The sequence below is a fragment of the Melospiza melodia genome, chromosome 9 (assembly GCF_035770615.1).
Source record: "Melospiza melodia melodia isolate bMelMel2 chromosome 9, bMelMel2.pri, whole genome shotgun sequence".
In the NCBI taxonomy this organism is placed as follows: Eukaryota; Metazoa; Chordata; class Aves; order Passeriformes; family Passerellidae; genus Melospiza; species Melospiza melodia.
The window spans coordinates 12,012,204-12,033,548 of record NC_086202.1 but is presented as its reverse complement, the minus strand read 5'-3'; the positions used below and the strand labels follow the sequence as shown (position 1 = coordinate 12,033,548).

The following is a 21,345-nucleotide window of genomic DNA, read 5'->3' as shown; positions in this document are numbered from 1 at the left end:
TTCAATATTGTGACATTTCAGACATCTCCTTGCAGCCAAACCTCCTGAGTGTGTCATTGTGTGGGGAGGTTGAGATCTGCCTGCCTGTCATTCCTGCCGCGGCTCCGGCGATGCTGCTCCGCTCCTGCACAGCCAGGCACACAACGTGGGATGGTGGCATGCTGCTGAATCCAGCTGCTGTGTTCCACCTTGGAGAAAGCTGCACTACACCTGCTGTGAGAAAGGCTCCTCCCCCAGCTCTGCACACAGACCCAGCCATCCTCACAGAGCAGAGGGTCGGGTCCCTCTGCTGAGGGGCAGGTCCTGTTCATGCTCTAACTGCAAGCACTCAGCTGCAAATCCCCATTCTGCTAACAGCCTCCAAAAGCACTTTCCAGCAAGAAAAACACAGGCCTTACATCTGCAGATGTCTTTTACTGCACAGTGGAAATGTCAGGAGTTATCCCTGCTATCCCAGTAAAGGATCCCTGCTGTCCTTTCTCAGCTCCTTTGGGGACAACAGCAGCATTACTGAACTATCCTCTCAGAATCCTGCAACCACCACCAGCAAATCCATCAATGATGATGGAAGCAGCATCCAGGGAATGTGCCCCAGTGAGACACCAGCCTGTCACAAGGGTCAGCACTACTGACAGGTGATGTTCACACCACTCTCCTCATGCTCCTCCATTCTGCACTGCAGGCAAAGGCAAGGAAACTACATTCAAAATATTACATTAGGAGATAGCTTTGACCCCACATGGTGCTCAGGTGCAAATGTCTCCCCAGGGTGAAAGACAACAGATAATTGGATTTGACAAGCAATTTATAGTAGTGCTTTCATCTCTGCAGAGTTAATTCAATCTTTTCAATCCTATTTACTGAAACACTGGCACTCACATGTATTCTGCTGCCATCATTTGACCCATGCTCAGGAGCAGATGTGATTGGCTGCACAATTAAATGATGCAGCAATACCCTAATTTAATTTAAAATCTGTGTTTACAGATATCCAGCCCTCACTGAAGCAGCACAGAGCTGACACTTGGTTTGCTGCTTTGGGTTCTGTTTGCTGTACTTCTAACAACTTTGTGGGGCAAACAAATCCTCTGGTATGACCATCCTTACTGCCCTATTACCAAACTGAAAAACAACCTGACTCCCAATTCAAGCATATGCACTGCTGAAATAGCACAGCCAAACTCTCCTTGGATTTGAATCCTTGGGACAGAGCAGCCTCTTATCACCTGCAGCGCCTAATAGAATTTGCAAAGAAGTGTTTTAAAAAATGCAGCTTCTACTAATGCTGCAGCACTCAAAACCACTGAGCCACTTCCCACAGAGACAGCTGTTTGGGGAAGGGTGGGCTCTTTTTTAAAGAAACATGAAAATGGAGTAGTGACATTAATTATCTGTATTCCTCCCTCCTTGCTCCTGGGCAGCCCTCGGGTTTCCCCATGGGTGGGATCCAGTGTCACTGTCAATGGCAGCCACTGCAGCCCTGATTAAGTCATTACAAGCCAGCCCTTGTTCCTCCACTTCCAGTCAAGAGCAAAGCAGACACGTGCAGCCTTCAGAAGCCCTGAAGTGCAGCTCTGTTGGTGACACAGCAGGGTGAGTGCAGTTGGCAGAGTCCTATGGACTCCAGCTGTTTTGGACATGAGTGGTGCCCGTGAGTTGGCTGAGCATCACTCCCTGAGAATTTGCTTGGTTCTCTCCAGAAGTGCCACACGGGGATAAGCAGGGATATTATCAAAGAAGATTGATTATGCTGAGACCACCTTACCATGCGTGGTATGAGATTGCAAACCCCACGTTCAACCAGTGCTGGGTCAGAAGTTCAAGCTTCCAGCAAAAATCTGGAAAGCACAAGATCTGGAGCTAATTTCTCTTTCAGCAAGAATCTCTGCACATCAAGCCATAGATTTCCCAAAATGAAAGGGTTGCTCAAAGTCCCCCTTAGCATTCATTTACTTTTCCAACTCTCTTTGCAGGATTCATTAGAGCTGGAAACACAAATTTCTATTCAAGATCCAAACCAGTTTCCTTTGCCTCACCTAAGAGATGCTCAGGCATAATCAAAAATCCAGAAAGAGTACTAGGAGGGGATAAATAAAAAAACACCTATCACCTTTGGGAGTCTAAAAGCACATTATGGCAGCCTGAGCACATAGGGCCTTGTCCCCATCTCACAGCTGGGAAACTGAGGCACAGATGGACACAGTACAGAGACATGGCAGGACTGTGCAAATCTTGAGTAACCTCAATTTCTGTAACTCTGCACCTCACTCTGCAAGAGCTAAAGAAGGAGCTGACACTGCTCATGCAGCATTGGCCCTGACAGAGATCCCTGGGAGGGAAAAGGGTTAAAGAAGGAAATTTTGTTACTTTCTTGTCGTATTTTCTCGTGGGGGGAGAAGCGTCATGCAAGCAGGAGTTTTCCACTGGCTAGGCCCCCTTGCACTTATCAATGGGACCTTTCAGGACTCACTCCCTGATTGAGACATCATTTCCTGTCCAACACACTAACCCCATTGATAACTCCACACTTGATGGGAACTTTTCAAACCTACCAGGAAAGGCCGGGAGACCCAGAACAACATATACATGAAAACAGAACTGGGGTGAAAAGAGAAAGAAGAGAGAAAAAGAAAGAAACAGTTTTGGCCACAGTTTGCAAGCTGACAAGAAATGTTTGTGACTATGGAGCAGGTATCTTTAGCAGGTACAGCAGACACAGAGAAGATGCTGACATACAATTGCAGCAGTGGGACTAGCAGGCCTGGCACTTCAGCCCAGTTAGAAATGGAGATGGGCACAAGAGGAAGCTTAAGAACATCCCTCTCTTGTCTTCCTGCCACACAGCAAAAAGAAATTACGACTGGCTGTAGAAATGGTCACATTTCACCCAAAAGGCCAGGAGGCCATAATAACTGATACAGCTTACAAAACAGACTAGAGAGTTCAGGTTTCCATGTACCAGAAATAAAGAGGAGCAAAGATGAAACTAGAGCTCTTTGAGATACTCCAAGCAAGAACCCTTTTTTCCCTAATTTATCATACAAAAAAGGCTCAGCATTACTTTTCAGGACACAGCACAGTCAGCTACATCCTCAATACTGACCATAAGGACTCACTTGGTATTGTAACTTCAGCCCAGCTCCAAACACAAGCTCCAGGCCAAAAATCAACCTTTACCCCAAAGTTAAAGAGTGTCCAAACCACAGCTTTTATTTTTACCCCAGGCAATTAGTATTGCTGCCTACAAAGCTACAATGATACAAAAATATCAGATTTGGATTATTGCCAAACAGAACATCAGCACCAAAGCTCCCCCTACCCATGCAGGCACCTGGGAGCACTACCAGAAATGAAGCAGCTGATTCCTGGTTTCAAACCCTGGTCAGCAGCTATCCAGCAAGAAAGCTTTTGATGAAATCTAAACATTCAGGCACAGAACAGAGGGAAGGAGCTGTACAAAACAGCAGGAGCCAGGACACTGGCTGGCTGGGGAGATGGTTAGGAAGAGAGACTGCAAAGTTTCCACTGCAATCTCTGTTACTGAACTGCTGTGGGAGTGTGCAAAAGCTCTGTTGTTTTCAGTTACTTGGGTAAGTAGTTTCTGAGGGCCCAAAATGTAGCGCTCTCTCTGTTTTAAGTGCATCTGAAGTATTTAAAATTAGATCTCCTCTTTAATAGGAACCATTCATGAAAATGTCAGCTTTAAATGTCTTTACACTGCAAGTTACTCACTGTGAGCATACCACCCACTTATCTTATACCCTACAAGGGCAGAGTCTGAAAAGTTTCAAGATCATGACATGTAACAGACCAAACAAGCACAAAGCTTTATTTAAAGGCACTATTAACCCAGCTGGAAACATGACTAGAAGCATGAGTAGAAATAATATTTTATGTTAGACAGGACAGACTTACCTGCAGGTCAAAGAACTTGCTGTATCTCCTGTAGATGATCTGGGAAGTCAGGTCAGACCATGTTACATTGATGATATAGACCTGTTCAGGGAAAAGAAAACACAAATCAGCCTGGGCCAGGAAGCACAGGACACATGCAAAGGCAGAACAGCCAACAGAGGTTAATTTCAGATCTCACCGGCTGTTCCCACTCACAGTGAGGAATATAGCCCTGGGAGCAGGACTAGCCTAAATTAAAGCCCGTTGCAGCCTCCAACACAAGTCTTGGGGGAGCACTCAGTGCTCTCCCACACATCCCCATCAGCAGCTCCCACCGACTTGGCTCTGCCTGGGATAAGAGCTCTAATTGAGGGACGCCACATTTTCTGGTCTGTGGTAGCACACCCTGCCTTGTGTCCTCTTTGGAGGGTCCCAGGGCCAGCTACAGGCATGGCTGGGTGAGCTATTCCACCCCTGCAGCAACAGCTCCTCAGGGGATGCTGATCTCCAGCCCCACGCTCCAGGTTTGAGTATGGAGCTGTGGCTGCCGCCCTTCCCAAGCAAGGAGTGGCTCTGGTTCCACAGGAAATCCAAAGGAAAGGCAGCTCCCCAGGTGCTGTGGAATTACAGCCATGAAACAGCATTGTGGAATTACAGCCATTGCTCACTCACACCCATACGTGTGTGACAGAAACCAAACCCTGCCACAGCACACAGCTCTTGCTGAGTCACATCAGGGGATGTAAAGCTGGACAGTGAGAGCGACACTGCTTCCTTGCATTGATGGAAACAGCAACAGACACCTGGAACAAGCCCGGGATTTCCCTTGCCCAGCCCTAGTCCATTCCCAAAACAATTCTCTTACAGAAACACTGTTTTGCCAGAAGTTGTGATAAAAATGATTTGCACGTGCACACACACGTGCAAACTTGTACATACACATATAAACACACACACAAAACATGAAAACGTTGGCTTTTGACCCTGGTATCTCCAAGATATTTTTTTTTAAAGTTACAAATACACTAGGTTCTGCTCTCATACACTTGCCCTCAGGCCAATGCTGGTCCTGCTGCCTTGATGACAGATCTACAAGAAGACTTCAGCAAACACAGGATGGAGTTATCAAGGGTGACCATGGACATCAACATAACGAAAATCACAGCTAGGAGAGCTCCTGGGCCTTCAAAGCAATTCCCAGGTTTCACATATGGACTGAGATAACGATCTGGCAGAGGAAACAGGCAAGCATTCCTCCTCCCTCAGCCACAGCACTGCAGCAGGACATGTCCCTTCAGCCATGGAAGCAGAAGTGAAGCTCTCAGTCTCCAGCAATGGGGGATGGATAAGCATCACCTCCTTCTCCACCTCCCCCAGGACACCAGTCCATCTTCCAAGCTACTGATTCAATTGCTTCTGTGTTTTTACCAATAAAAATTATTCATGAAAATCCTTGCAGGGGTGTTGAATATTGGCCTTGACAACACTTTTCCAAGGACCACCAGTGGATGTTTTTATCTTCCTCTTTCCCAGTAGGAGAGGTATCCTCCCAGAAACCACAGAGATCCTGCAGCCCTGCTTCCCTCTCTGCCTGTTACAACCACATTCAGTCCCCAAGGCATTCTGCCTCCCATCTCCTGCAGCCCAGTTTCATGGCATTCAACAACTGGAGATGCTGAGCACAGGCTGTTAAGGAGATCTGGGGCCTTTCTCATGATTGTACCAAACATATCTGCCCTTCCCACCAGGGCAGAGACCATCAGGGCTGACAAAGGGAGGAGCCTGACTCTCAGCAAACCCAGGTTACTCTGCTGCATCTCATAATTCTCCTGGAAAACCAAACCACCCGACCTCCTTCCTGCAATGCCCATATACACAAGGGTGACATCAGCCCTGCCCTGCTGTATGGAGGGGAGACAAGTCTGTGTGAAATGAAGATTTCAGGTTCCCTTTAAAGATTTTACCCACACAGTCAAAGCAGAGGAGTCAGAGCCTGGGAAGGAAGCTGCTGTTGCCAATTTTCAGGCCAGCCACACTACACTGAAGAATATTTTTCCATGTGTTTGTTGTGGGAAAAAAAAAAGTTTGTAGCTTCACTCTGAGCTAATTCACACACAAATATTTCTACTCATCCTCTATCCAACAGCTACTTTCAGATGGAAAACCCATTGGATTAAAAACAGATCTTGACAGATGGGAGCTGAATAGGCTCCAAAAGCAACTTCAGATACTGTAATTCTGGCCCTGAGTTCTCACAAAGGGAATGAGACAGGAGGAGAAACATATTGCACATGTAAATAAAGATTATAATTTTTCATTCATTATGCATCTTTTCTTCAGAAACTAGAAACAAAACACATATGCCACAGACATCCAGGCACTTCAGGCTTCTCTGTGCTGCTCTTCAGAACCCACAGAAACTGTGAGTTCCTGAAATTTTTAACAGCCTACAAGTCTGCTTGTTCAAAACCTAATCCAAGCTGAAGTCAATCCTGCTTTAAGATTCCAGTTTGGTGGTGCAGTAAGTGGCACAACGCCTCCATGACACAAGGAGGGGCAGAGTTGGGTGCACAGGGATATTCTGGGCAAGAGGTTGGATTTATTTGGTGCAGGGAACAGGTGTAAGAGCAGCACCCACTGCACAGTACAGACATTGCCCAGATCTGAAATTCAGGCTCTGTGGGAATGAAGCTGCCACTGACTTCAGTCAAGCCAGGATTTTGCTGCACATTTAGGACAGCAATTAAATCTTTTTGAGCCTGAAGTCTCCTCAAGCCCAGTAAGTGATGGATGGGGCAGCATGCAGATACACTGACTTCTATTTCAAGGAAAGATTATAGCAGAAGCAAGAAAAGCCTTTAATCATAACCTGGTGCTATGTAAAGTGAAAAACCAGTGGGCTCAAAATCTGCTTGGTGGGAGACAGGTGCAAAACCTAAATCAGCTATTGATCTTTTTTGCTTGTTTGCCCAAATCAAATTGCTTCCCAAAAGCCACCATTTAAAATAATGGGGTTTGAAAAAGATTTGTAAAATGCCATGTGATAAATGCAAGGTCTAGAGGTTTCAGAAGCCTTAGATATCACATTTCTCTTCCTTAGAGATCTGAGTTTGGAAGTTATTTGCTTCTGCTGCCTTGGTCAGATGCATAACCTTTTCATGAGCAGCAAACCTTACATCAGCTTACCTCACCATATTTATTTGTTCCTCAGATCTTAAAATGGGTTGCTGTGAAAGTGATCAACAATGTCCCAAGAGAGAGGGAGAGAAGCAGTCCTGGGGGAGCCCAGGGCCATGCAAATGCAAGGGGACAAGGAGGCAGCAGGAAATATCAGATAAATAGGGAGAGTCACCCAAGGCTTGAACACCCATTAGAGCCAGCATTGCTCTCACAGCCTTCTGCAGAATCAAGGGAAGGCTTTCTGTGGCATCCAGCAACTCCCCAAAACTGAGCCACACAAGGCACCACTCCAACCTGCAGCTGGTCCTGCCCACGAGAGAGACCTGGCTCCTTGGCACTTTCTGTCTTGATAAAAAGATAAAATCAAAGTACCTTACATGCCTGGGAGCAAGCTCTTTCATGTATGCACAGTGTTTGCCTACACACAACTAAACTGTAATTGAGATTCCAAATTACTACAGTAATTAATTACTAAAGGCAAAGAGACCTGCTTTATGTATCTGCCATACTTATAACCATAAAGGAGTAAAAATGCAAATGCTATTCAAATGCTTCACCTTAAAAATCTTTAACAAAAGGTCCTTAACAATGAATGAAAATTGAAGTAGAAATAACAAACAACTCACTGCACAATCATAGGGTGCTCCAGCCACTAAGAATGTTCACATTTTAATTTCCCAAGTCCAGTCTTTTTTTGATGTATTATTATATTTTTAAATAAATCCTTCTTCAGAGAAACAAGAAGCTGACTTGAAAGACTGTAGAATATTAATCAGGAACTGAGCTTGATAAGTAGCTCTTAATATTCATGGCTTATGAAAGAAGGTGCAGGGTGCTCTTCCAGCATATGTCACATTGAGATAGCCACAATACACAGAGTACCACCATACAATTTCAGAAAGCTTCAACCCACAAAGAATAACATCCTACCATTTCAGAAGGCTTCAAGTGTCTGTCCTCCTTGTTCTTTAGCCCAACCTTTTATCCCCTCCTGTTGATGCCCTGCCCCTGTGTGCCCTCTGCTCCCTGTGGTGGTTGGTCAGTGCCCCTGGGCACTCCATGGCTCGTTGCTGTCAGTGCTGCTCACAGCTGTGCCCATTGGGGAGGGGGCTCTGCCACAGCCCCACTCCCAATCACCACACACTGTGTGCCTACAGGGTGCCAGGGGGATTTTATCAGCTGCTAATTATTGTTGTTTAGCTCTGGGAGACTTCTTCTTTACCCACCAGAGAGCAGAAAATTTATTGTAAACTGAAGTCATTGCTCTCCCTTGACTGTCTACACAAGCAATGAGGAGAGATGACTTCCTGCTACAAAACACAGCCACTCTAACGTCACTGGGCATGACCTTATCACTGACTGTCTTGTTTTCACTGGAAAATATCCAGCTCTAGGCAGCACAAACCCCAGAGGTAACAAATTCAGGTTATTCTCATGTGACCTATTTTTCAATTGTTTTTTCAGAGGTTAACACCTTGTTGTCTACAGCCAGATGAGCTGGAGTGGAAGTCAAATGTCTGAAACTGGTCATGTGATGAGACCAAGATTAGAACATAGACAAACACAAGAGCAATTGGCAAAGGGAAGATTGAAAAGCAGAAACCAGAAATATCCCTGCACACATTAGAGAGGGTGTTGTTAACCTCTATAAGTCATTACAGTAAACACCAGCTATTAAGAGAGTTCTGTGAATGCAAAAGACAACACTATGGTGCAGTTTGTGTGCAGATACCATCGTGAGATCTCCCTTTATCCTGGAAAATGTCAGCTTCTTCAAAGACTCTTGTTTAAGTGTTGGATGTTTGTCCTCCTATGAATCAGGTTTGAGTTGGAAAACATACACCTTCTCCCTGTATTCAGATGCTATCACCACCTGTGAGCTGGAAGCTTTCCACCAGCACAGCTCAGCATGTGAATGCTCCCTGCTCCACTTCCATGCAAAGTCAATTCGGCTCCTGCAAGGCTTGCAGCAATTTCAGCTGCTTAATTTACCTGGCAGGGTTTGCATTAAAACAACTTAAACTGCAGCAAAGTCAACATTCATTTGTGCCCTAAATTACCAGAGTACAGCACTGCACCAACTCACTGTTTGCATAACCTTTTAATGTCAAATGTGTGCTGATGAGCACAAATTGGTGCTGGCCCAGATCCAGATTTGAAGTGATATCAGCCTAGGGACAGCAATTTTGGTACCCACAAGACCAAAGCAGCAAAGCTGTTCAGCTTCCTGATGCAGTTTAGTGGATTTTATGTATCTTCCTCCATCCTGTAAGACACTGGAAACTGGGGTTTCCCTAGGATAAGGGGCCCTAACATCCTCAATTTCTGCCCTACACAAGGGCCAGTGTGGCAACAGGAAGGGTGGAATGCTCCAGGAATAAACACAGAGAGAGCAAGCTCATGCACACATCACCTGTGCCTTCACTTGGCTTGGATCACATCTGACTCTGGATTCAGCACAGCACAGGCTTCTTGCCCAGCTCACTAACATCCAAAAGGCCCTAAAAATCACTGTGAGACCTGGGAAATTCCCACAGAGGTGAAGTCAGACCCTCAGCCCCAAGCCAGTGGTAAGTCCATCACTGGTGCCATGCAATGAGGTCACCTTTCAGCACTATGGTCTCTGAGGTACCTCAGCTCGGTGCAGGGCCAAGGAAGAGCTATTTTCAAACCCACTCCAGAGCTGTTCTCACTCCAGGATTTTGAAGACTGAGCTGAGAAACAGAGATGAGACTTGGAAGAAATACGAGACCCAGGGAGCCCCAGACAGGAAAGGTCCTTGCAGGGTGGCTGCTGCCAGGGCAGGATGCCTCAGAGCAGTCCCAAGGAGGGGCTGATGTGGGCTGCACACAGGTGTGGGGCATCTGGCTTTCTCATGCACCAGATGTGCTCTCACAGACACCCCTCTACCCAGCTCGTGTTTCCATTACCAGTGGGGAATATGTAACTGAGAAAAAGACAAAATGACCCAGGGGTCTCATGGACAAATGTTGCACGTACCTAAGTCTTGGAAGCAAAGCAGAGTTACACTGTGCTGGGAGGGAGCAAACTGAACAGCTCTAGCATTTGCCAGTTCTCATCTGTGAGCAGCCACCACACAGGCAACTAAAGCAGGACACAGCAATTCCAGTTTCCATCATTATTTGCAAGCTAATTAACAGTCAAACATACAAGTGAGGGGGAAGAAAAAAAAAACAGGGAGTGGGAGATACGAGAGTTTTCCTTTCTCCAATTTCTCTTGTGGATCTTGTTTCACCTCTAAGCTACGGTGTAAAAGGATTAATGCTGCCTCTCTTTTCAGCCATATCACACCAAATCTGATGTGAGTACACAAAAAAACAAACTCCTTTCCAGCTCCTAATCTAGTCATATTCTCAAGACTCAAACTGGGTCCACTCCAGTTTAGAAAACCACATCACTACTGCAACCTATCTGAGCACAGATCTTCCTCTTGGTGGAGCAGTAACCAGGGTGAAATCTGTTTCTCTTTGCCAGATCCCAGTAGTTAAAAACAAATGAGAATAGCAAACAACTGCCTCGAGCCAGCCAGCAGACATCCCTGGAACACAGGAAGAGGAACTCACTGGAGTATGGAGGCACCTGGCTGGATGACTTTGCTGGTTTCCTAGCTCCAGGGGGACAGACCAGACACAGAACAGAGCTGTGTCTGGATGAGGAATCCAGCTCGTCGTGTCACACAGGCAGAATAAGACAGTACTTAGCCTCCCATATTTTTCTCATGCACTGATGAGGTTTTAAAGCCCACAGTTCAAATTCTGATTTAGTCTCCACTTCACCCCTCAAGTTTCTGGCATTTGCCAACTTGAGTTTCTAAACAGTCTTCAGGCCTCTGCAGCATCTTCCTGCTAAGAAAATTCTGAGTTGTCCCACACATTCAGAGCAATAAGCCAAAAGCAGAAAACCTCCCTGCTGTATTTCTCTGCACGGCCATGCAAATGACCATGAGAGGCATAAAAAGGTAAAAAGTGGAATCTGCACCCATGATTTGTGGCAGTAACTTGACCGGAGAGCTGCAGAACTGGAACAGCTGGGAGCCCTGCAGCTTGGTTACAAACCACCTCGGAGCCTCTTGCCAGGCTTGTTTGATTACTTCATTTAAGTTCATCCTTGGGGGTGTGTGAGCAGAATATGATGTGTCTGATTCTTGCAGACATGCAGTATCTGTGCTGCATTAGCAGGGTTTTGTTTGCTCTTAACTGATATCCTGGGTCATGTCAAAGACCTGTCAAGGCTATCTTAACTCCAGCATATCCAACAGCTACAGCTTAAAGAAAAAGAAACAGCATTAGTAGTGACTGGTCACTTCTCCACTACCACTTTCCAGCTTCTGGAAGCAGATGAGCAGCTTCCCTGCAAGGGGAGGAGACAAAGCAAGGGGACAGCATCCACCCTTTACATTTACATGTGTACGTGAGGGAGAGGGAGCATCTGTGAGGAGCACAATGAGGACTCATATTTGTTTCCAGTCTGTCTCAATCCACCTACATTTACTTTCTACATGTGATGGAACAATTTGTGAAGCAGAATAACCACAAGACTCAGTTTCTGCCTTTTAAGAGTTGTCAGGTTATTAGAAAATAGAACATCTAAGCCTAGATGCATTAGAACCTTAGAGTGACAAATGTAAAATGGAAACAAGAACATACAGGCTCTCTGTGAAACCTGCCTCCCTCGTGGCCTTCTCAAATACCCTACCCAGGTCTGAAGGAGGCTGTGCAAGGCAAGCAAACAAAAATAATAGAGCTGCACTTGGAGGTAAAGATTTTTCAGCTTACTGCCTCTTAAATCTGAATGCCTTCTGACTTTTAAACTATTTTAACTCAATGCTTGTGTCCTTCTCCTCAGCAGATGGTTGGTGTTTCATGACAACCCTAAAATATGAGCATTTCCTGGTGGAAGAAGAAAATCTCCACTCAAGAAAAGAGAACTGGAAAAAGAAACAATCAACAGAAAAAATAGACTCTTGAATTTTAAATCCCCCAAGTTTCCCTGACCAATTTTGAATACAGGAATTACATCAATTTCACTAAACTGGTTTTAGAGAATGATTTGTATCTGAAGTTGTTCTGAAATAAAACCTATCACCCCCAAAGAGTACAGCTTAAAGTGGAAGTCCTCAGGGCCAGTGCTGGATGGGGAAGTGAGGTGGAGGTTTTTCTAAGCCAATCACTTCTCAGGTCCTACATCATCATGTCAGTTGCAAGGAAAACAACAGACACCAAGGGGAAACAGCACTTAAAAAAAAATTACTTTCCAATATGAAATTACTTAATTCCCCTGTCCTTCTTCTCTACCAAGGAACAAATCTTAAAAACCAACTCAAAACTGGCTTCTTCCTCCTTCAACTGAAATGAGTTTTAACAGGAAAGCATTGAGGCAGACATGAGCATTTTAAAAATCACTCCTCAGTTTACACCACATCTTGCAATGTTCAGCTGTAAGAGATCACTCTGCTGTCATCAGCAATGATGATCATTCAGATGAGGGCAATGTTTGTATATTAAATCCAATCCTGGTCCAAATGGGTACAACCTGCATCTGATTTTGACTGCCATTACAGCATCATTAGACTCACAGAAGCCAACAGGAAGAGTTTAATTCCCTTCATGGTGCTGGATCAAACCTCACATGAAAGCAAGATTGGTAAAGTATCAGAAGGATGCTGCCAAATTGAAGAGGCTTATGAGAGAAGCAGCTGAATTAATTTTGGCACAAGAGGAATTGACTTGAGGGATGTTCAAAATAGGACAAGCAGAGCTCTGCTCATATTTCAGGCAAAGGGATCTTTGTCATGGAGTGCCCTGGGGCCAGGGATACAGGAATAGCTTGGTCAAATAAGAACTAACAAAAACCTGCTTGCTACTGTTAAGTGCATCAAGATTGACAAGACAGAGAGACAAAATACAACCTGGAAATTGCTGTTTTCTACATGTGTCAACCACCTCTGCACCGAGTTATTTGTGCCTGTGGGAGCTCTCTTGGAGCACCTCTCTGCTCTGAGGACAAGGGCCCTTCTACCCTGTACCAGCAGGCCTGGGCTGATGCATTTCCCCAGCTGTGGAGCTCACGCTCAGTGCTGGAGCAGGCACAGCTTGTGGGCACATGCAGACACAGCACACCGTGGTGCTGCCCAGCCCGTTTCACACAGCCCCAGAGCGGCTCTGCTGCAGCTACAGACCCTCACTGGCCCCGAGGGCGAGCGCTCCCTGCCCTGGCTGCCTTGGGGCTGCAAAGAGGCCTTGCTGCTACAGCCCAGCCTCCCTTCTGGCTCCCAGCATCCAGGATTCCTGCTCTGCAGCAACACTTGCATGTAGTTTATATTAGCATGCAAATCTTCCGGCTTTGATTCGTAACCTTACGTATGACCCCCAGATGCAGCGGTTGGAAAAGCAAAGCAAGGGCCTGGGAAAACGAGCAAAACTCCTCCAGGCCCTTCCAGAACAATGACAAAGCTCTGGGACATTCTTAGTCCAAATAATGGAAATCTCCTGGGATTTTGCCATAGAATAGTGGGATTTTTTTTCTTCTCATTTTGAGTAGAGGGAAATAAAAAGTTCATGTAAACCAAGAGACCCTCAGATTCACAAAGCCAGACCTGAGGGGCACAGTACTCTAAGTGTGAAAAAAAAAGTACTCTGAAACAACTCTTCTAGTTTCTATCCTGTTTGTGTAGCTACGTTTTTCATGCATGACTAAAGGATAAAACTTGAGGTGAAATCAACATCAACCAGCAAAGCATTCCAGAACTGCCAGCATAACATGCTGACAGATCACAGAATGGTGTGGATTGGAAAGGACCTTGAAGATAATCTAGTTGCAACCCCCCTGCCATGAGCAGGGAAATTGTATTTGCATTTTAAATGCAAAATGATAGAAGAGCAACTGAAAAAAGGAGCTATCCTCAAAACATAAACACCATTCTGCAAATGTTCAATGCACATGGATCTTTAATTATACTGCATGACTACCTCTATATATATATCTAGAAAACTATAAAAGAATGAATGTACTTGTTCTTTACAGAACAATTCTGACAATGCAAAACCAATTCCTGGAAAAAAGGGAACAAATTTCCACAGCCCCTGAAAGACGCAATGCTGAAGTCACTGGAAAAATGTCTTTCACTGTAGTGACCTTTGACTTCAGGCTTTAGAGAAGTCTGTTTCTAGTGGGGAGAAGAGTGAAAGAAGAAAATTATTTTGTGTCCTAGTCTTGCAAACAATGACTGAATTGCACTGCAAAATGCCTAAGAGGCAAACATGGAGCACCCTCCTTATTCCAGCCCTCAGCCCCCGGCCTTCTGGCCAAACCAGGAAAACTGATGCAAGAGTCCTGTGCAGAATGGATTCCCTCCCAGCAGGGCACGGCACTCAATCAGACACAAAATTACCTTCTTCCTGTGGACCTTCAGGGTTTACAGGAAGATGCTGTGCCAAATCCTCACACCCTCAATCACTGCCTCTCTGCTAAGCTGCACTATTGTCTCTGCCCTTTCCTTCCCTCCTACTCTTCTCTCAACCATCCTCCTTTTCCCTCCTTTTCCCACGCTTGGCTTCCTGCCTTCCTATTTGCAGGAACAGCCTCTCCAGCCCCAGCCATGCAGGACTGTCACAGACAGTGCAAACCCATCCCTCTCCAGCTCTGCAACCTGGCCCACACACAGGGACAGACACAGGGACACTGAGCCGTGCCCAGCAGCTTCCAGACCTTCCAGCACTCCAGGAGGAGTGAGCACTGCTCCACCCTGCTGGGATCCACAGAGATGGGAGAGATGGGGGAGATGGGAGAGGTGGGAGAGATGGGAGAGATGGGAGAGATGGGAGAGCTGCTTTGTCCAGCCCAGAGCAATACCAGGCTTTGGGTACTTCTGCTCAAAATGTTGCCCCCTTTAAACCCTGCAAATATAAGGATCCGAAGGTAGGAAAAGCTCTTTAACTGCTGGGCACAGGGATGGCTGCTGGACAGGACAGTGCCACTGCCTTGCTTCAGCCCCAGCTGAGGAGCTGGGAGATGAGTCTCCAGGCTGTTCTGCAGCCAGAGGAGAAAGCTGTCCTACTGACCTGCACTGCCCACCAACCCAACCTGCTTCTCTGCAGTTTGTACATAGGATACAAAGGAGATGGGCCCCTAAAAGAATGCTGAATTAGGGTGGGTGGTGATTATCAGCAGTTGTGACCATACTGCCAAAGGATCTGCTCACCAAATCCAGCCCCATCCTGGCTCAAGGCCTGGCACAAGCACCACCTGAGCTCCTGCTGTGAGCCTGGACTCTTTCAGTGCAGGGTTGAAGAACACTCCCAGGGATTTTCAGTCACTCTAAGCTGGGCTTTGTCACTTGCACAGCTTCTCCCCATAAAAAACTCCACATCTTCTTTGGAGATGTGCACTGCTGTTTGGCATTGCAGCTTCTGTCAGAGATGCCAGGGTGGCAGTGGCTACACTAATTCCTTCTTGTTTCATAGCTCAGGCAAAAACCTCACATACCCTGGGAATTACTCATTTCTGGAAGGAAGGTATGTGGCTGCAAGTCAGCATGTGCCCCATTAGAAATAAGCTTTTAAGGGCCATGCCCATATTATATGTTCTATCAAAATCACTAATAAAACATGAATCAGCAAAAAGACGTAGAAGTTTACATTTCTGTCAAATTCAGGGCTTACAGTGCTTGAGAACAATAAACAAAGCTCTTCCTTTCATTCCCAAGGCTGAATGTTCTCCCACTCTTAGCCACTTAAAGGGAATTATGTATGTTGCACAGACAGAAACTCTATTAAATCTGCTGAAATGTCCACCCAAAGCCCAGAAAGATCACTGACTGTAACAGCAGGCTTTCAAGAACTAATACAGCTGCACTCAACACATCAGCACCTGGAGACAGCAGGAATTTGCCAGGCAGAATTTGGAGAAAAAGTCCTAGCTTTATACAACCCTACACTGGGATCTCAAACTGGCCAAAGCTACTCATCTCAGATCCCTCTCTAGGTAGGTGCCAAGGGTACACATCCATCTCCCGAGGTGCCTCTTCCTCTGCCTGCAGGAAGAGACAAATCCAGGCAGACACCTAACGCCTACAAGCTGAAGCTAAGGTGGATGTACAGTAAGGATGATGCAGAGATGCCCAAATTGACACCAACCTGTGTCTCCTCTATGATGCAGCACTATCAGTCCAAAGCAGCTTGGCTGAGTCAGCTCACTCACACGAAGAGCCCCAAATCTTTGCTGGGCACATGAGCTCTGGCTCAGCACCACTGGTAGTGATGTAACACTTCCATGTGCCTGACCCTTTTAAAAAAACAAGGATTTGACTCCAATCCTCATTCAAAAGATGCAAAGTTTTTAACCTGGGTCCCCAGAGTGATTCTAAATTCTAATTTATGAAGCGCCAAACAGGAAGGAGCTGGAGGCAGCACTGCAATTCACCACAAGGCAGAGAGGCAAAGAGCAGGGAGAGACAAACCCTGCAGCCACCTCTGGCCAGGGGGCAAGCTGAGCTGAAATCCCTCAGCCCCCTGTGCAGGGCATGAAGCAGTGGGCTGAATGCCACAAAATGCAGGAGGTGTGAATTACAGCATCTTAACTCACACCTTGAAGTGTCTTATTGCAAAAGGGCTTCTGGCAGAGGTAGGATTTTTTATTTCCAATGTTGTAATTCCCCTGTCTCTTCCCTCTCCCCCACAACAGCCCCTCCAGTAGAGGTACATCCAAAGAGGATCAAATCTCACCCTCCTCAGCCCTGTGAAATGCAAGCAGAACTAGCAGGACTTGGCCCACTGTGCCTTTTCTTAAGGCTTCAGCAATATTAAATTAATACTCTTTAAATATGAAACACTTGTTGCCTTGGAACAACACAAAGATGGATGTGAAATCACTGGATTCACAGATGGGTGCTATGGGTGGGCTCTGCTGACAGGGAAAGCTTCCCATGCTCCAGCAGAATTCCTCCCTTTCCATCTTCCACACACCCCTGTGGCAGGAGCAGAGGGGCTGCCACGAGGTGCCAGGAAAGCTCTCGGGGTCAGGGCCTCCTTCTCCAGCTCTGTGTGCAGGCTGCTGATGGGAGCTGGCTTCCACCTGCATGCTCACAGGTAAAAACAAATCCTTGCCCACACACCAGCAGATGTAGACAGTCAAATGTGAGGGCCTGCCCTCAGCAACTCCACTGGGCCACCAGCTCCAGGATGTGCCCTGGTCTCCTCAGGAAGAAGGAATGGACATGCTGGACATCCCCTAGCTGGAGCAGAAGGGTGATCCACCACTCCAGGGCCAGGAGAATAGATTCCATGGTTGAAAAAACCCAAAATCTGGGGCAAAAATCTGCTCACAAGTCAACCAAATTCCACTGGAAGCAGCAAACATGGAGTAAGTGTTCCACAAGGCATCCCAAATCCTGTCTGACACAGCCCCTGTGGCTGCCTTCACTTGATGGAAGGGACAAAGTCACACAAAATGATGGCTGGAGCTCTAGCAGACAAGAAAGCCACAGGCTTGGGTGCCAGAGAGACACCAGCAGGCTCCCACAGTCTCTCCTCCCTTTAACCATGCAAATTGCTCCTGAGGGTAAGCAAAGGAGGCCGGTTGGAGAGCAGACTGGTAGTTTCAGGGGAGGATAAGCACCAGCCCTGAGACGTGGCTGACCACAGGGCAAAACCACAGCCCCATCAGCATTCTGCAGGAGTGCCTCAGACAGGCCAGGACTGCCCTGGATGGGACAGACCAGAGCACAGCTGGGGCTGCATGGCTGTGTCCATCCTGTCTGTGCTCCTGAGCACACGATTTCTGCTCCCCCGGCTGCCTGGGAGGCTTCTCCACCAGCAACACAGAGACAGCCAAAACCTTCCTCATGGCTTGTAAATAAGGAGGCACACCTCACTTGATGGTGAGATTTTTCCTGTTCTCCATGGTCACAAAAAAAACCCCTTTTCTGAACACTGAGATGAGTGATTTGCTTTGGTCCCATGGATAAATGTCACCTCCTCGGGACAGGAAATCTTCCTAGAAAGTGTAGGGCAGAGACAGAACAGCCTGTGGAGATCACAACAGCAATCCCTTGGAGACTCAGCCTGCCAGGGCACTGAGAACAGAGCAAACTTCAAGAATGGTTAACTTCTGGCCTTAATTCCAGAAATTTCAATGGGATTTAAGACTGCACTTAACTCTTGTCACTGCTCTGCAGCCTGTGACCATCAAGGCCTTTCTCTCTGTCCCTTTGTCCCAAGAAGTGACAAATTACAGTGCCTGGACTTCTACAACTGCTGATCTGGGGTCTCTGTGAAAATCCTAACTTGCTGAGTATCATCCTGCTATAATTCTGGGCTTTCCCCAAAGCAGTCCATGCAGTTGGTCTACACCCCTTACCAACAGTGCTTTTCCAGCCTTGCAGAGATGAGCAGGAACCCTCCAGCCCAACATCCCCACAACTCCAGCACACACAGATTGCTCCCACACCCTATTTTCACACATCACTCACAACCTGCCAACTTTCAGCTGGAGATGACTGAATCCTCTCCATATTGGCTCACTTCTTGCCACAGCTGCAGCAGCCTACACAAGCTTCCAACCCTTGTTAAACCTCACGAGCTGTGGATGCCAGCCTGGGGAGGGATCTGGAGCAGCCCCTCCATGGTGGCAGGGAAGCCAAGCCATGGCTGCAGCCACTCAGCAGCCAGAACTCTGTGCAGAGGCTGCCACAAGGCTGTGGTGTCTAAGCACTGCCTCTTAGCCTGAAACCATGAAAAGCCTCAGTCAGCAAGGGTGTCACCAGACCCCCAGGTCAGCAAACCGCTATCACAGCAAGAAATCACAGAAAGCAGAAAAATGTCACACTTCTACCTGATCAGCCCCATTGCAGACCCATGGATTTAAGAAACAGGACAGCCAAAACAGGCTGAAGTTGTTTTTCAGGAGTTCAGAGAAATCCCATCTATGGGAAAGGGGTATTGATTCCCACCTGCAGATGTGGCCACTCAAACAGGTCCACCAGCACACTTGGAAACACCTGAGAGGCTGACTGGAGACCCAGCAACCCTCTCACTGACATGGGAACCCTCCTTAGCTAAAAACCAACTCCAAAGCACCACTGAACTACAAATCTCCTTGGCAGGGTAAATTATCGGAGCATGATTTAAAAGTGAGCTCTGAAGTGAGGGAGCTCAGCCAACCCCTGCATCTGGCCACAATATTGAGAGTCAATCCCCTAGTTAACAACCTCAGACTCCATCGAGGTGTGACATTAAAAAACAACCCAAATAATATCCCAGCCATGTCATTTTATTCTTTTTTTCCCTTGAAAGGACATCTGGCATGCAAGCCTTGGGTTTTTCCTCATCCCAGAAAAACCAACAGCCACATTTTCCAGAGGTCTCTTTTCCCTACCCGGGGAGTGGAAGGGATGCAGTCAGTTAATGCATGGCTCCTAACATTTTTCCACCGAGCAGGTTGGACTCCCATTCCCTTCTCCCATGGAGGAACACAGCTGCTATAATCAGCCTGTAGCTGGGAAGGGGATGGAAATACCATTTCTGTCACTGCTGCATAAAAATCACCAGCTGACACTGACAGATTGCAATGAACCCATAACCCCCTTTAAGAAGGTAAAGCATCTCTCTTATCTCCCACAGAAAAACCCTCCAGAAACAAGTGCCTCAGGCTGGACATATCTATTTACAGTAACAGTCTGTAGATCTGTTCCTAAAAGTAACTCAAGCAAAGCTTCCTCCATGTCCAGGCTCTTGCATGTACCTTTGTAACCCCTTTAGGAAAGCAGTTTCAGGACTGCTCTGGTGAAGCAAACACTGATTTCAGTTGCACAGTGTGAGGGCTGCAGCTCTTGTGCTCCCAGCAAATGTTCTGTCCTAGCAGGCAACAAACCTGGTAACAGTGGAAAATATTTGTGCAGCCTCTCCTGTTTTTAGGTTGACATGAGCTGAAATTCTCTTCCAGCTTCATGTTCTTGTGAATTTTTTCAGCTGCCAAGAAACCATCTTTTCAGCAGAAGGAGCTGTGGAAATGGGCTTGGATATCTATCACAGCTCCAGCAACCTGACCAAACTCTTCATAACAAAACCAGGTAGGACTCAGACCAAGCCAAACAACAAAACAACTTTAGCTCCTACACTCAAGTGAGCACAGGGCCAAGGACCACTGATGCCAGTGGGATTGGTGTGAGGATGGAGCTTGCGAGAGGCCAAATCTGAGCTGTGAAACACTGAAGAGTTGTTTCCCAAACATTAGAACATGGCCTTAAAAAGGACCACAGTGTTTCCAGAGGAAAACAGAATTGAAGCTACAAGACTGAGAGGGAGCCTTGTTTGGAAGCTCCAGTCCAAGAACCAACTCAACCTTGTCACTGGCTCAAAGCTGAGGGACTGCATCTGGACGTGAGGGCAGTAGGAGGGGGTTGTTTTCCAGCAAGGGAAGAAATGCTTTTTGAGAAAATCTTGTGCTTTGGTTTTAAAGACCCATGGTGAAATGCAGAGGAAATTCACAAGCTTGAGAATACCAGTACCTGCATACACAGCTAGGACATTTAAACTTGACAGTGCCAGACACAAGACAGAAGAAAAAAGTGTTTTGGAAGCAATGTTTTTTTCCAGGAAAAAAGAGCAACGTGGCTATAAAATAATGCATTTTCATACCAAGTTTATTTCAAGCCTTGTGCTACAGGCAGTGCTGGCCTACTGACTGCCAAGCTGGCTACTGGGTTTCTCTTCACCCTGTGATACTTATTTGATTGGAAAGATAGTATTCCAGAGCAATAAAACCCTCCTGGAACATTCTTCCAATAAACCAAATTCCTTTTCTTAGTAATAATTTTATTTGACTAATTATTAGCAGCACTTGGAACAAAACAGAGAGCACAGGCAGAATCCAAGAGGATTCAGTCCCTGCCCAGCAGCTGCTCATGCACTGCCTGAGATGGACCAGGACTGAGATTTCCATCTCAGCTCCCTGGACAGCAGAATAAGCAGAAGTCTACTGGGAGCATGCTGGGGAGCTGCCTGCTCTAGGGAATGATGTATCCCAAGGTCAATAACATCTGACTCAACTTTATCTCCTACTTTGGCCTAGGCAAGATGCTCTCTTGGGCGCTTGCCTTCAAGGAGCAATCCTGTCTATCTACATCAGCATAGGTAAGTTTGCTCTACAGGGTGCAACATCCCTCTGCAATGATGAAATTGCCCTTTGGCAGGAATGGGGAAGAGTAGTAGCTGTACTTTCCCTATACAAAGCAAACAAAAAGTATATTCCTTC

At 46.5% G+C, this 21,345-nt stretch overlaps 1 protein-coding gene across 5 annotated transcripts in view; it reads right to left on the bottom strand.

Annotated features, from left to right (window-relative positions):
• SH3PXD2A (SH3 and PX domains 2A) overlaps positions 1-21,345 on the bottom strand; it is a 242,460-nt gene that overhangs the window by 197,911 nt on the left and 23,204 nt on the right. For all 5 annotated transcript variants that reach the window (XM_063163269.1, XM_063163270.1, XM_063163261.1 and 2 more), the window contains exon 2: positions 3,916-3,996. In XM_063163269.1, coding sequence (XP_063019339.1) covers positions 3,916-3,996 — 81 coding nt within the window. The remainder of the gene's footprint in view (positions 1-3,915; positions 3,997-21,345) is intronic.